The sequence below is a fragment of the Tamandua tetradactyla genome, chromosome 1 (genome assembly GCF_023851605.1).
Source record: "Tamandua tetradactyla isolate mTamTet1 chromosome 1, mTamTet1.pri, whole genome shotgun sequence".
Lineage (NCBI taxonomy): Eukaryota > Metazoa > Chordata > Mammalia > Pilosa > Myrmecophagidae > Tamandua > Tamandua tetradactyla.
The window spans coordinates 226046245-226061964 of NC_135327.1; the positions used below are offsets into that span (position 1 = coordinate 226046245).

Below are 15720 nucleotides of genomic sequence, written 5' to 3' on the forward strand. Positions count from 1 at the left end.
ATCTTTTCAGATAGGTAGCATTTCTAGTTCAACGGGTACAGAAATTTTATGCTGTAATTTAAAAATGTTTGTTCTGAGTTATAATGTTATCTTCTTTTTAATTTGATCTACTCAGTGCCTATTGCTTAGATTTTCATTTTGATGAAGCAGACTCCTGCCATCTAGGACCAAGGGACCAAATGATTTTGATTCATCTGAATCAAATAAATGGTTGGAACAGTTTTCACAATTAGTGATCGATCATTCATTAAACATTGTCTTTTCCTTTCTAAAAGGAAATAAATTTGGGGAAATTGCTTAAACTACAAGCAGTGTGCCCCAATCTGTAACACCTGCCACATTCCCCAGGTCTGTAGTGCCCTCCACCCCTACCCCAAGAGCCATCTCCACCCAGCTCCAGCTGTGAGGGCTTAGAAATGTGAACCAGATCATGTCCCTTCTCTATCGGGACCCTCTGTTGACTTACCATTTCACCAAATCATAACCCAAAACTGCAGCTGGCAAGGCTTTCCATGATCTGCCAACAGCACCGGCCCCCCTCACCTACCTGCACTGCCACCTGCTCTCAACCTACCCCCCACCCCCTCACCTGCCCGCACTGCCACCTGCCCCCTACCTACCTGGGCCCATCCCCTGCCATAGTCCTCCTCCTGCAGCCCTTCTTCAGCCTAATCCTTGCTGGCCATGCCAAGCGCTCTCTGCCTGAGTCTTTGGCACCTGCCACTTCCCTGCTCTGAAACATGATCTGCAGAGATTTATGGGGCTCCCCGCTGCACTCCACCCCACCCACAGAAGGCACCTCCTGCCCATGCACAGAACCTGCCCTTCTGTACTCCTTAAGCTACTTTATGGATCTCCATTTCGCCTGTTTCCATTTGACACATTTTGTGTTTTCTTGTTTATTATGTGTTTCTCAACAGAGCGCTGCCACCTGTATGAAAACATAATATATGGAATATATAACCTATATGAAAGCCGTGGTTTTAATTTAAATCTTTGCTTACTTCTTTGTCCGTAGTATCTAGACCACTGCCTGTCATGTAGAAGGCACCCAGTGACTATTTGTAGGAAGGGTGAATGATCATTTTCAGATGGTGGTTAAATGTCGAGCAACTCCTCCCCCACATTACAAACCACATTCTCATCATATTATTCTGCATCTCTAAGACAAGTTGTCTACCAACTAGGTTGTGGTATGTATTCTTTGTATTACTGTCATTTTATATATACAAAATGTAAGGTATGGAGAGGTTAAATAAACTTAAATTACCTTTCCCACAGTCACCAGTTAATTCATAGAGACGGGAACTCCAGGTTTCCCTGACTTGGCCCCACTATGGTGGCCAAATCCAGAGGTTAATACTCGGGGAAGGGTGCCCCCTGGAGGTGTGCAATGCTCTGGCCCTGCTGTGAGACACAGGCCACCGTCAAGAGTTCTCTGAGGCTTCTTTCTTAGTACTTTTTCCGAGTTATTTTCTAGAGAAACCTTTTTTAGCTGTTGAGCTCTTGGACTGTCCAAATCAGCTTCTTATAAAACGTCTTCCACCTCATATTTGTTATACACCTGATATGTTCAGGTTGCAAATTTTGTGAACAGGGAAATCTCAGCCTAAGTTGTTCTTATCTGAGCTTGTCTGTACATGTAAAGCCAAGTTCAGAGAGTAGTAGGATTTTTGCTATAGAAAGAACTTCATAGGTTATTCAGGCATTTTATAGAAAGCTGCTGAGGACTGATGATTGTTTTATAACTTTATAAAACATAGAAAGTCCTGCAAACTGTGGCTGTATTTCACAGACTTTTGAAATCTTATCAGAACACTGGCATACTGTTTTTTTCCTACTTAATAAGAGCAATGTAATTAGATAATATTGGGATAATTTATAAGAAGTGCTGGCTATATACTGTTACTGTTACTAATAGAGTACAAAAATAAACTAAAGAGTCAGTTATGTTATCCAACAGAGGACCTTGGCCAAAGTACAAAAATATATAAAGATTTAGAAACATAAAGAAAATAAACTTTTTACTTGTTTATTCATTAGGAATGAAAATGCTCACTAATTAGTTCTGATCAGCTTCTACTTTACGTACTGATGAGCCTCCTTCAGAGTTCCTAGTGAGTAGTATCTTTATGAAGCATGCCTTTTAAAACTTTATACAGGCTAAAAATGTCCTTACAGTCCATTTATTTCATCTTGCCATCTAGAACCTTCCTACATAGCAGATGGTTCCTGTGTTATGGCAGTTACAGGGGAATAGGATCAGACAAAACTGAGATGCTGGTAGTGTTTATCTCACCATCTCACTGTGTGGGAATGTTGTCCACAGTTGTAAGCATCCTAGAAGGTTTCTGCAGTGGAACCACTCTATGTCCCCAAGTTTTGCTGGCATTTCATGGCTCCTGTAAAATAGAATGTCTCAGATGTGCAGTTTGAAGTAAAGACATTAAAAAGGATCGGATTTTGGATTTTGGTATTTATCTGACTTTTGGAGTGTAACATCAAAAGTGTACTTTCTTTTCCTTAATATACTTGACCTTTTACTGTGAAAAGCTTTTAGCTCTTTGGTTAACTAAAAATCCTTTACTGTTACCAGGAAGTCCAGAAGATATTTGCTCTAGAAACTGTTTTGTTAAATATGCAAATACCTGGTCAGTAAGAATAATAAGTTCCAAAACTTACTTTGAAATCTTTTTACTAATGGGCCTTAAAATTTTACCTGATTTATAGGTTTTCCTCTTTCCAAACTAATTATTTAAGAATATATACTTAGGTGGTAGTGGAATAAACACTGGTATTGAAATGGAGTACAAGAGACTATTTGCAGTGTTTACCAAAGTATATTCCAGGAACATTGTTAATAAGAAAATAAAGGTCCAGTGATCAAATACATGGGTTTAAATAATTAAGCAAGTTTTGTTTGTATGCTTGTTTGTGTTTTCCATAGAACTTCTTAGGATCATTAATGCACTACTGAATACAGTTTTACTCAGTAGTATTTGACCACAAAACTTTTTATTTGTAGTTTCCCATGTGTTTAGTATGCCATGGAACATGCTTTGGGGGAATGTTGGTCTATATTTTATGCTGTTTTATGGGACATAAATTATGAAGACATCAAGGGAGAAATTAAGCTTTGTTTTTGTGTTGTCACACATCTTATACTTTGTGATTTTAAGAATTATTTATGTTATTTGAAAACATAGACCAGGTGAGAAATATCAGAGAATGGAGACAATTATTTAGTTATCTAAGATACAGAACTAATAATAGGTCTTATGGGAAAAAACAGATACTGACACAATGTATTGTGTCGGTATCTATTATTTTTCTTGTGTCACAAACTTAAAAAATGAGAAAATAAACCATTTTATGTGTTTCTAAATTAGGGATGTTAGTTTTTAACAGTATTATATTTATCCTCCCCTAAATTTATCCTATCCTCTCAATTTATAAAGCTTTATAGTGTGTCCTGAAAATAAATGTCAACTACTTTTACAAGAAAGCAGAAAAAAATAATAACATACTGCTCACAAGTAATTTGACAGCAGCAGGTGTTGAAATTTATTCTATAGTCATGACTTAGTGCATTTCTTTAATTTATCCGACTTATAACTGTTAATATAACGACACTGGCTATATTAACCACAATCAAGATTTCATTTCAAATTCACTTTCCCTCCTTTTGCCATGTTGTTAATACTGCTTATTCTTCTGCCCCCAAAGTTTGCTGACAAGTGTATGCATAGGTAAATTTTAGTGTTAGCCCAAGTAGAATTGAATTAGCTGGGCACAGTCTTATTGGCACTACCATTTCAAACCTGTTTAGAAGTTTTAAAGCTTGTAAGACATAGCTAGATTACAGCTACTGTCTGGGTAAATTTAGCTCTCTGAAATTAACCCAAAAGCAAGGGGTAATGGCACCTTACACCCAGCTTTTCTCTTGAGGCTCTCTGGTGTCTGATGCCAGCGAAGATGTCAGAGGATGATGCAACCAGCCTCCCATCCCAGCCCTTCTCATATCAGATAAGCAATTTATAAAACTGGATAATTGCGCTCTAATTTATCATTTTATAATCCTTTTGGTATATCAGCTTTTCCCAAAAACGTCACTCCACCTGTACTTAAACTTAAAGTTGGATTAGAGATTTCTTCTTCTGCTATCTGAGTAACGATGGGAACACATTTTTAACGTAATAACAAAAGCCTAACAAAAACTCATGTAATACTTTATAACGTACCAGATATTTCAGTACAATCCTTATAGCCTGGTGAACAATCTTGGGTAGGGATGAATGACTCCATTTTAGAGATACAGAAAGTTAGGTACTTTGGTTAAGCTCTCTCAGCGGGTAAAGGAGAGAGCTCATTTACTGACTCCAAATCTGATGTTCTTTGCACTATGTCCCCATATGTCTATAAAATTTAAACCTTGGCTTTTTTTCTATTTTAAAATCTTAGCTTGAAAAGTAATTCTATATTTACTATTTTTAGTTCAAAGTTCTCAAGTTGAATTGGCATCTTTTCAGTAAATAAATTTATTTGTTCCACGTTTGCTAACAAAATTGTGCTTTATCTTTCTTTCAGGAATAGCACTAGCTTTTATTCTAAAATGTTTCACAGTTATCTCTTATAAACTTTGTAGATTACCATGTTACTTATAGAATTGTTTCTCTAATGATGACTTTCTATTTCAGCTAAATATATTAATGTTGTTAATTAGATCCATTAATTGACTACATTCCCAGCTAGATCTACTAGTTTTAAAAATAGATCCAAATTTCTGAAACTCTCTGACAAATCCCTGGTTTATAAAAACTTAAAAGGATTATATATTTTTATATAAACTCCACAGAAACTCTCCTTCTTTAATGGATTTGTAATTGTCATTGCCTTAAACTAGAATTGGTGCTTCTGGTAACCACTCCAACTTCTTTATTTTATAAGTAATGCATCTGACACCAGAAAAATCAAGTGACTTTCACAGAGTGTAACCAGACAGAATCCAGGTCTTGTGACCCTCCTTTCCAGTCTTCCCATTTTGCTTTTTTTTATGTGTGACAGAATTGAAAGCTAATAATTTTAAGGTTAGATTAGTGAAATTGCCAGAAGGTGTCAAGGTCGGATTTCTTGAAGGTAATACTCCTGACGTTTGTCAGTTCAGACGCTGGATCATTTTTCATCTGCATATGCATGCCCACACACTCCCTCCATGCCCATGCCCCCTGCCCCTGCCCTGGGATGAATTCTTAAAAGCTTAATTTGTCTGATCTCCTGGACTGCAGAAATGCAGCAAAGTAAATGTAACCTGTTCTCTTGCAAATCTAAAAGTCATACTCCCACTTGCCCTTTTTAAAATCGGAGTAGTTAACTATGGCAATATCAAGTAACATCAAGCAAGCCCTTGTCCACTCTCGTTGGCTCAGCTCCTTCCCCCCTCTGCTCTTGCTTCATCACCAGCCTCTCAAACGCACACTGGGCAGCAATTCCTCCTGGATTTACTACTCCAGCACCAGCTGCCATGGGGAGCATGTTAAGTCTGAACAAAGTGTTGATCCAAAATCAGCACCTTCCTAACCTTTCCTAATCTTGTTGGCCAGGTAGTTGGGGGTACAGAATTTAGTTTTGGGTTTTTAAAATAAGTAAGTCTCAAAATCACTTTCAAAGCAACCAGATGTTAATTTAAATTCATGTTTATTAAATGGACCATTAAAGACACTTGGTCTTAGTGAGAAAACTTAATTCCAATTATGATATGAATTGAATTGGTATTCTAAAATACATAGATATTTGCATTGGGTGATGGTACCCCTTATCAGTATTTATAGACGTTAACAAAAAAATAGGACTTGTTCCTTCCAGAACTCTGTAATAGGTAAAAAAATATTCAGTGAGATTATAGAGGTCTGTCCCTTGATGATCAGGGATTAGACATACACTTTAAAATATTAGTGGCTGGGCGGGCCACGGTGGCTCAGCAGGCAAGAATGCTTGCCTGCCATGCCAGAGTACCCAGGTTTGATTCCCAGTGCCTGCCCATGTTAAAAAAAAAAAAAGATATTAGTGGCTTTTTGAAAAAACGTTCTATCTCACCATGCTTCCTTTTTTAATTTGACTTAAATTGAGTTTCCAGAGCATGCCATTTTTTTTTTTTCTTTAAACATGGGCAGGCACTGGGAATCGAACCCGGGTCCTCGGGCATGGCAGGCAAGCACTCTTACCTGCTGAGCCACCGTGGCCTTCCCTTTTTTCATTTTTTTTTTTTCAGAGCATGCCATTTTTAATGACCCTCAAAACTTTTTCACTCATTATTCAGTAATAAGTATTAATGGGTTGATGTAAAATTTTACTCAAGAGCTCATTTTTTTAAGGATGATTTACTTCATTAGTTTTGTTTTTAAAAAATCATTAAATTGGGTGGGCAGTGGTGGCTCAGTGGCAGAATTCTTGCTTGCCATGCAGAGACCAGGGTTTGATTGCTGGAGCCTGCCCATGACAAAAAAAAAAACAATCATTAGGCTCATTTAAAAAATTGAAACAAATCTGTGGTATTGTTGAAGAGTAGTGTATTGTTATTTATAAGAAATTATAATAATTGTCAAAGAGTAGTACAGTGTTATAAGAATTTGTAATAACTCTAGCTTATTAAAAAAATTCAACCTTATAGAATGTTTTCTCACCTCCTTGGATATAAACTCTCCCTCTCTCTCTCTATATATATATATCTATATATATATATACACACACACATATATATGGCTATTTGTCCCATATGAATTTCTTTTTAAAACAAAAAGGACATTAACATATTTATGTTCCTTTTTCTTAAAGAAAAAGGAGAAATCATAAAAGATTTTTAAACATATCATTTACTTGAGGTAGATTGGCTTTTTGGGTCATTTGCAGTGAATGTCCCTTCTTGTGGCAGTTGGAACAGAAATTTTTTCAGTTTTCATATTTTTAGATACATGTTGCTATTCTAGAACCATGTATATAATTGTACATTAATCGCCATTTGTTCCTATTGTACAAATTTACCACTCTCTTTATAATTTATAGTTTGTTCCATCATCAAAATTAGTGAGTAACTAATATTTTAGCATTAACATGCTATAAATTGTTGGGCTTTAATTCAGGATATGAGTTAAGATTAATTCTTCCCATAGAGGTGAAATAAAATTATGTCAAGAAACTGCTTTTTCTACCACAGCCTATGCCAAAAAAATCTGATGGTTTTTCACTAAATTTTATGAAGTTATTCTCAACATAAGTCTAAACCTTCAACAGTACTGACAATGTGCTTCCTTCCAGAGTAGTCAGTGGTGACTACTCTGAGTGTGGCTCAGAGGGACCTTTCTGTTCTTTAGAAAGGTGGAAGGACCTTTCTGCTCTGTGTGCTGACCTACAGCACTGGGCAGTGGACATCAGGAAGGGTGGCCTGTGCTCGTTTACCAGAGGAGCTAGAAACACATTGTGCTCCACTCTTACTGGTTATAATTCTCTTGGTTGCAAATGACAGAAACGCATTTCAAATCAGCTCATGCCAAAAAGGCATGTCGGCTCACAATTCAGAAGACCCGAGTAGAGCCGCTTCCCTGCGTAGTTGCTCCCAGGAGCCTAGGAGACACCATCAGGAGTGTGTCTCTCTTTCTCAGTTGCGTTCTTCATGTTCAGATTCTTTTTCTCTCCATAAGCCTGGAAAGATGGCAGCTCATAGTTTACTACCTTTTGCAGTTCCCAGGGGAAGGGCAGAGAGAGGCTGTGATTACGCCGAGGTCTGTTAATTGCATCTGATGGACATGCATGATCCTCACTGGGCATGCCCACCTTGGGCCCATCCACTGGGGTGTCCACCCAGAGGACAAGGAGCTGTCCTTGTGGGCAGCTGTAGGAAAGCTCGGAGACTTTCATGTCTCTCCTTGGACCTCTCTTGATATGCAAAGGAAAATGGGAACCACCATGGGATGAAAATTGTCAGCTTAACAGATGAAAAACAGTGTACGTTGTTATTTTGTCTTGCATTTGTTTATTTCCTTACTAGCCGGGCTTTTATAAGTTTTGTTGTTGTTGTAGTTTTTACATTTTTATTAGGCTTTTGTAATTCACCTATGTGTCTTTTCATGTGGCTTGTTCTTTTTCAATAGTGATGTTGGTCCATTCTTAGGTATAGAGGCTCTTTGTTTTAGAGTTTCCATTCTTTTATCATGCTTGTTCAAAAAATAACTTTATAATAGTTTTGTATAGTTTTACAGTATGTCTGCTGCATTTTTTAATCTACTCAACTTATTTTAACATTTGTCCCCCATCATTTATTTATTTTTAATCCATATTTTTTACTCATCTGTCCGTACCGTAGAGAAAAGGAGCATCAGACACAGGTTTTCACAATCACACAGTCACATTGCAAAAACCTATATCATTATACAGTTGTCTTCAAGAAACGTGGCTACTGGAACACAACTCTACAGTTTCAGGCACTTCTCTTTAGCCATTTAATACACCTTAGACTAAAAAGGGGATATCTGTATAATGCGTTAAGAATAACCTCTAGGATAACCTCTCAACTCTGTTTGAAATCTCTCAGCTCTTGGATTTTTTTACATGCCTACATTTTTCTTGATCTATGAAATTTTTTAAATGTTCTCTTTAGAATATTTGATTAAAATAATAAAATTTCTTGTTCACATTTGAATAATCAATTTAACCATAATAACGTAATCTCCATTTGGAAAAAAAATTCAAATTGAATTATGGAGTATATATTGTCTTTGGGAACTGGCTATTTAACTACCTTGGAAAATACTTTTTTTCAAAAGTGAAATGAAATTTTGGAATATATGCTGCTTCCTTATAACAGGTTAAGAAACAGTCCTAACACTGAATTTTAACATATGACAACTTAGACGTCCTCCTCCATGTATATTACTATGTAGTATACAATTACATAATATTATATAATGTACAGTACATTCTGTGTACCCATGTTTTGCCTGTTCCCAGTAGTTATATCATATACATTATGTATAATGTTTCATATTATAAAGAGCCGAGGGGCTCTTCGCAAACTAACTAGATTAAGGCCTTAATTCTAAGTCAGTCCTTTGATTATGTAACTCAACCATATCTTCCCAGAGGCACAGTTGCTTTGCTTTGAGAAAGTGTCAGAAAGATGTGTCATCTCTTTTTTAAGAATGCTTTTCCATATCTTTTCTCCTTTTATTTGTGCAGTACATCCCATCTGAGCCATTCCAATAACTATGTTCACTACAGAAATCTCTCCAAACTATTAATGCTGCATATGCCAGATAATTTCTAAAGAATCTAGTCTGTTCCCATTGTTATCAGTAAAAATCCATAATAGAATTTTAGACCAGGAAGCTCCATAAGACTAGCTTAATTTCTACATATTTATCATTTAAGAAACTTTGTTGTAATTTAGGTACTAATGATGGTTTTAGAGAATAATATTACATTTAGTAAAATGAAATTTTTATCCTCATGAGGTAATTTTAAAACTTCTATCATCTCCTTGCCCTGGGAGAAAGGATTGCTGTGTTTTCATTAACATGGAGGATCAAACTTGCTATGAACTTAGTAGTTAAATTAATTCATAGAGAGATAAAATGCCAAAATGTCTGAAATATATATGCTATATATGCTAAAATATAAAGAGCTGATTTTAAAGAAAATTGGGAAAACATCAGAAATAAACTAAAGATATTGAGGAGTTTCTGAGTTTATCCATAAAATGGAAATGTTGCAGTTCTGCAATAGTATTAGTCTTCCTGGTTTATATGCTAGTCATTAAAATGATAGAGCATTCTTAGCATTTGGTCAAAATTTAAACAGTTTGACCTTTTAAATCATGGAATCAAAACCCCAGTTCATCATTGTAGTAGTTTCTTTAAAAGATTTCATTATGTTTTTCTAAAGCTGGGAGCATTTTAAGGATTTTCATTGGTGGTGGTCTGTTAAATAAGATTCTCTTGTTCTAAAATATTATAATTTAAACCACTGATGTTTTTATAAGAGCAAGAATTTGTAACAAAGCTATTGTTCACCAAATGAAAAACAAGTGCAGTTTTTAGTTATAGAACTGGATCTCTGGTGCTAGGCTGTCTGGGTTCAGATCCATCCCTACAGCTTTATAGCTTTAGATAATTAATGTCTGGGTTTTTTCCGCTGTAAAATAGTCCCATCTTCATTGAATTTCGGATGTGTTCAATAGATGAAATAACATACAGGTATCTAAACGGTGCTAGTGCTGTGAGTAAGCACTATTAACGTCAGATAGTGCTGGTATCACACGTAGTCAGTCACATAGGCCCTTCTGCCCTTGATTGATAAGGGCAGGCTTTTGAGATGCTTAAAATTCATAGCACCCAAAATATTTATATTCTAGAAAAGAGCACACAAGCATCTCAAGGGGGCAGGTGGGGATTGTTCCTTCTGGGGAGGATCTGTGTCTACCTGGAAAAGAGAGCACCTTTTCTGACTTGCCTAAGCCCGCAGCCCTAATAAACTGTTACTTCTTATGGTGACGCATAGACTATATATTCTTGTATAGTCTTCTATAGTTGAAGATACACTTGTCTGTGTGAGACAGGGATTAAGGTATTGGGAATTGATATTTTGCAGCCTAAGCCTCAGTCAAATCTTCCTGCTTAGCTTCCTGAAATGATAATCTGTAATCACTTTATCATTTGAAAAGTGATTCTTGTATTTCAATTCTAAATTTTATTCTAATGACTTCTTTTGTTGATTCGATTGTTCTGATTTGATAGGCTTTGTTCCTATTTGAATGTCTATCAACTTTGGTGTCTTGATTATCAGCTGGTGAAGGGATTGGTTGATTGGCAAAAGAAAAACTGATTTAATTTCTTCTATCATAGTCTCAGAATGATTAGCAATTACTAGAGTAATAGACTGAATATGCCATTTTTGGTGTTGTTGGTGGTCAAGTATTAAAATCTCTGCCTATTGTTTTAATAGTGATAATTGATCATTAACACTGTCACTGTTGTAATCAAAGTAGGTCATTTGACGTTTCCGTGCCTGTTTTTCGTTTTGTCGTGTAGATGAACCAACTAGCCCTAGCACCGATCACGATATCGCACACATCTCTGCTTCTGCTGTAATCTCAGCCTCTTCCTCTCAAGTGCCCTCTCTAGCGACAGTTCCCCCCAGCCTCACCACCTCTGCGCCTCTAATCCGACGGCAGCTCTCCCATGACCGTGGTATGTTTAAGCGATGATTTTGTGACCACGTTTCATCCTCAGTTCTCCATGTAGAACAGTGTGACATACCATCATCTTTTGACCGTTAAAATAATCGAATCCGCATGAAGCACATCTAAATATTGAACTTCAATTACAGAATCTGTTGGAGCTCCCAGCCTGGATGCCCAGCCCAGCTCAAAGACGGAAAGATCAAAGTCGTATGATGAGGGGTTAGATGATTACAGAGAAGATGCAAAATTGTAAGTCCTGAGAAAATTAGTTTCTGTTTGTATGGTAGCTATTCAGCATAACATTTGCACGTGAATACTGAATTTAACAATGTCTTACTTTCTAACTTCATGATGTTAGAAACCCAAATAAAAGATTAAATCAAACTTATTACTGTTAGCATATATTCAGTTGATTTTTTTGAAGTATTTTTAAAAAATCAGTCATACATGAACATGGTACAGATATTTATGTTAAATATTCCTTCCTACCCTAGTCCTCTAGCTACCCAGTTCTATTCTCAAAACTATGTTACTGCTTTCTTTTATATCATTCCAGAGATATACTGTGTATATCATCCCACATACAAGCTTACACATGCTTATAAATATATATGTGTGTGTATACTTATATTATTTTTATAAACACACGATAACAAGCTACCTACACTCTTTTTTCACCTAAAGGCATGCCTGTAAGATCATCCAATGCATCTATGCCTGCTTCATTCTTTTTCATGATTGTGTAATTTTTCCATTAAACAGTTGTACCCTAATACATTTAATGAATGTTCTATTAAGGACATTTAGATTGAATGTCATGCTGCCACAAACAGTACTTCAGTTGACTATGTTTGTATATGGGTTTATAGTCGAAAACAGGATTTTTCACAAAGGAGTATGTGTCTTTTTAATTTTAATATCTGTTATCAATTGTTTCAGTAAAGATTATACCAAATCACACCCACAGCAACCCAGAGTGTTATTTCTACCTCTCAGATTTATAACAAAATTCTCTCATATCTACCTCTCAGATTTTCAGGATTTCCTTTTCTTTTTTTTTTTCCTTCTTTCATATATTTGTAACTTTGATTCATTTGGATTTTATTTTATTCTGATGATTGAGATAATGAGACAACTTTATTTTTTCCAGTTTCTTGGTTGTCAGAAAATCATCTCTAAAGTGTCACCCTTTTCCCACTGATATATATAACCTTTATTAGATACTAAATTCTTAGGTGTATTTAGTTATGTTTTGGAACTCTATGCTTTTAAATTGACTTTTTGCATCTGTCTATGTACATCAGATTTTATTAACTACAGTGGTTTCTTATTGGGTTTTTATTATCTGGTGGGAGCTGTTCTCTCTCATTACTCTGTGTGTGGGGGTGTGTTTTACACTCTCCTAGCTGTTTTCTGTTTATTTTTCTATTTAAATCTTAAAATCAGCTTTTTCTAGTTCTTAAATTTTTATGGATACTTTCATTGACACAATTAATTTAGGGAAGATTGACATTTTTATGGTATTGAATCTTTTCATCAAAGAACAATTGCTCTTTTTTAATTGTGGTAATTCTGTATAGATCTTCTGCCAGTACCATTTGATTAGTATTTATATTCTAATGAAATTAGCTATTCCTGGACAGTCTTAGATGGAAATTTGTATGAAGTGTGGGTGGGCAGTGATCCAGGCTAGCAGGAATTTTTCTAGCGATGCAAGGTTGGAACTGTGACCTATTTTAGTCATTGCTTTTCCTTTGCTCAACTGCAGTAGCATATTTTGTGCCTGCTTTATCCTGTGTCCGCCACACAGGGCTTCCTGCAAAGGTGGTGGTCTGTGTGTTTCCTCATTCATCCATGGCGACAAGTGAGGCTCCTGGCCCCAGCTCCTTCTTTCCATACAAGGGATGGTTCTAGTTTCTGTCTCTCAGAGAGCAGCACACTGCAGTTTTGTTTGAGGCATTGAACCATTTTTTTTTTTTTTATTGTAAGCCTTAACAAACAAACATATAAAGATCCTTAACATACTAACATTCTATACAGGGTGTACAATCAGTGGCTCAAAATATCATCATCATCATGTAGTTGTATATTCATCACCATGGTCATTTTTTTGAACATTTGCATCTCTCTAGCAAAAGAAATTAAAAAAATTCATACATATCTGCTCTTACCCCTCCTTCTCATTGATACTTTTCAACCTACTCAATTTATTTTAACCTTTGTTCCCCGTATTATTTACTTTTTAGCTATATTTTTTACTCATCTGTCCGTACTGTAGATAAAAGGAGCATCAGACACAAAGTTTTCACAATCACACAGTCACATTGCAAAAAGCTCTATTATTATACAATCATCTTCAAGAAACATGGCTATTGGAATACAGCTCTACAGTTTCAGGTACTTCCCTCTAGCCACTCTAGTACACCATAAACTAAAAAGGGGATATCTGTATAATGCATAAGAATAACCTCCAGAATAAACTTTTCACTCTGTTTGAAATCTCTCAGCCACTGACACTTATATTTTGTCTCATTTCTCTCCCCCTTTTTGGTAGAGAAGATTTTCTCAATCCCTCGATGCTGAGTCCCAGCTCATCCCAGGATTTCTGTCCCATGTTGCCAGGGAGGTTTACACCCCTGGGAATCATGTCTCACGTTGAGGGGGGAGGGCAGTGAGTATACTTGCCATGTCAGCTTAGAGAGAGGCCATATCTGCACAGCAAAAGAGGTTCCCTGGGGGTAACTCTTAGGCCTAATTTTAAGTGGGTTTAACCTATCCTTTGCAGGGATAAGTTTCATAGGGACAAATCCCAAAATTGAGGGCTTGGCCTATTGATTTGGTTGTCCCCACTGTTTGCAAGAATATCAGGAATTCTCCAGATGGAGAAGTTGAATTTTTCCCCCTTTCTCCCTATTCTCCCAAGGGGAGTTTGCAAATACTTCTTTATTCACTGTTCAGATCACTCTGGGATTTATTGGGGCATCACACTAACCTGGACAAACCAGCAAAATCTCATGCCCTGTTCAAGGTTCTATGTATTTATGGTGTTCAGTGAAATTGAACATACAAGTTAAGTTAGGAAATGCTCTAGTCAAAATATAAATTTTGCATCAAATAAACATTTCTCCCTTTAGTCTCACACAGAAGTTGAAATTTTAAAATAGAAAGACATCTATTTTCAACACCCTGCAATACTGACATTCCTTTGTTCTTCCTCATGCGAAACATTTTTAATTTGTATATTTAATCACCATCATTGTACATTCTAGGCATCCCTGAATTATACCATCTCAGTCTTTATTGTCTATCTTTCCTTCTGGTTTCATACATGCCCCCCTTCTCCCTCTGTCATTCTCACATTCAGCTTTATTCAGTATGCTTACATTATTGTGCTACAATCAGGTAATATTGTGCTATCCATTTCTGAATTTTTACAATCAGTTCTGTTGCACAATCTGTAAACTTTCAGGTCCAATTACCCTATATCTACCCTATTTTTATCTCCTGTGTTCTTAACTGAAATTCTCTAAGTTCACTCATTTATGTCAGTTCATATCAGTGAGACCATACAGTATTTGTCCTTTTGTTTCTGGCTAATTTCATTCAGCATAATGTTTCAAGATCCATCCATGTTGTTACATGCTTCAGGACTTTATTCTGTCTTACAGCTGTGTAATATTCCATCGTATGTATATACCACAGCTTGTTTAGCCACTCATCTGTTGATGGACATTTTGGCTGTTTCCATCTCCTGGCAATTGTAAATAATGCTGCTATAAACATTGGTGTGCAAATGTCTGTTTGTGTCCTTGCCCTCATGTCTTCTGAATAGATACCTAGCAATGATATTGCTGGATCATGTGGCACTTCTATACTTCGCTTCCTGAGGAACTGCCAAACTGCTTTCCACAGCAATTACACCATTTTACATTCCCACCAATGGTGGATAAGCATGCTTCTTTCTCCACATCCTCTCCAGCACTTGTCATTTTCAGTTTTATTGATAATAGCCATTCTGGTGGGTATGAGATGATATCTCATTGTGGTTTTGATTTGCATTTCCCTAATAGCCAGTGAAATTGGGCATCTTTTCATGTGCCTTTTAGTCATTTATATTTCCTCTTCTGAGAAGTGCCTGTTCATGTCTTTTGCCCATTTTTAAATTGGGTTGTCTGTCTTTTTTGTTGTTGAGTTGAAGAATCTCTTTATATATTCTGGATACTAAATCCTTATCTTATATGTGGTTTCCAAATATTGTCTCCCATTGAGTAGGCTGCCTTTTTACTTTTTTTACAAAGTTCTTTGATGCACAAAAGTATTTAATTTTGAGCAGTTCCCATTTATCTATTTCTTTTTTCAATCCTGCATCAACTTCACTGCATTTAGCCTGCCTTCTCCACATGTCATAGTTTGGAGGGGCAGATGTCTTCTGATACTGGTGAAGAATGAGTTTGCATATCAGTTTCTCATTACCTTGTTCTGGAGTTTCC

General features: G+C 36.3%; 1 protein-coding gene across 9 annotated transcripts in view; it reads left to right on the top strand.

Annotated features, from left to right (window-relative positions):
* ARHGAP21 (Rho GTPase activating protein 21) overlaps positions 1–15720 on the top strand; it is a 142177-nt gene that overhangs the window by 102096 nt on the left and 24361 nt on the right. For 8 of the 9 annotated variants that reach the window (XM_077153677.1, XM_077153661.1, XM_077153651.1 and 5 more), the window contains 2 exons: positions 11079–11237; positions 11377–11479. In XM_077153677.1, the coding sequence (XP_077009792.1) occupies positions 11079–11237; positions 11377–11479 (262 nt within the window). The remainder of the gene's footprint in view (positions 1–11078; positions 11238–11376; positions 11480–15720) is intronic. The other variant, XM_077153708.1, reaches the window with a different exon arrangement.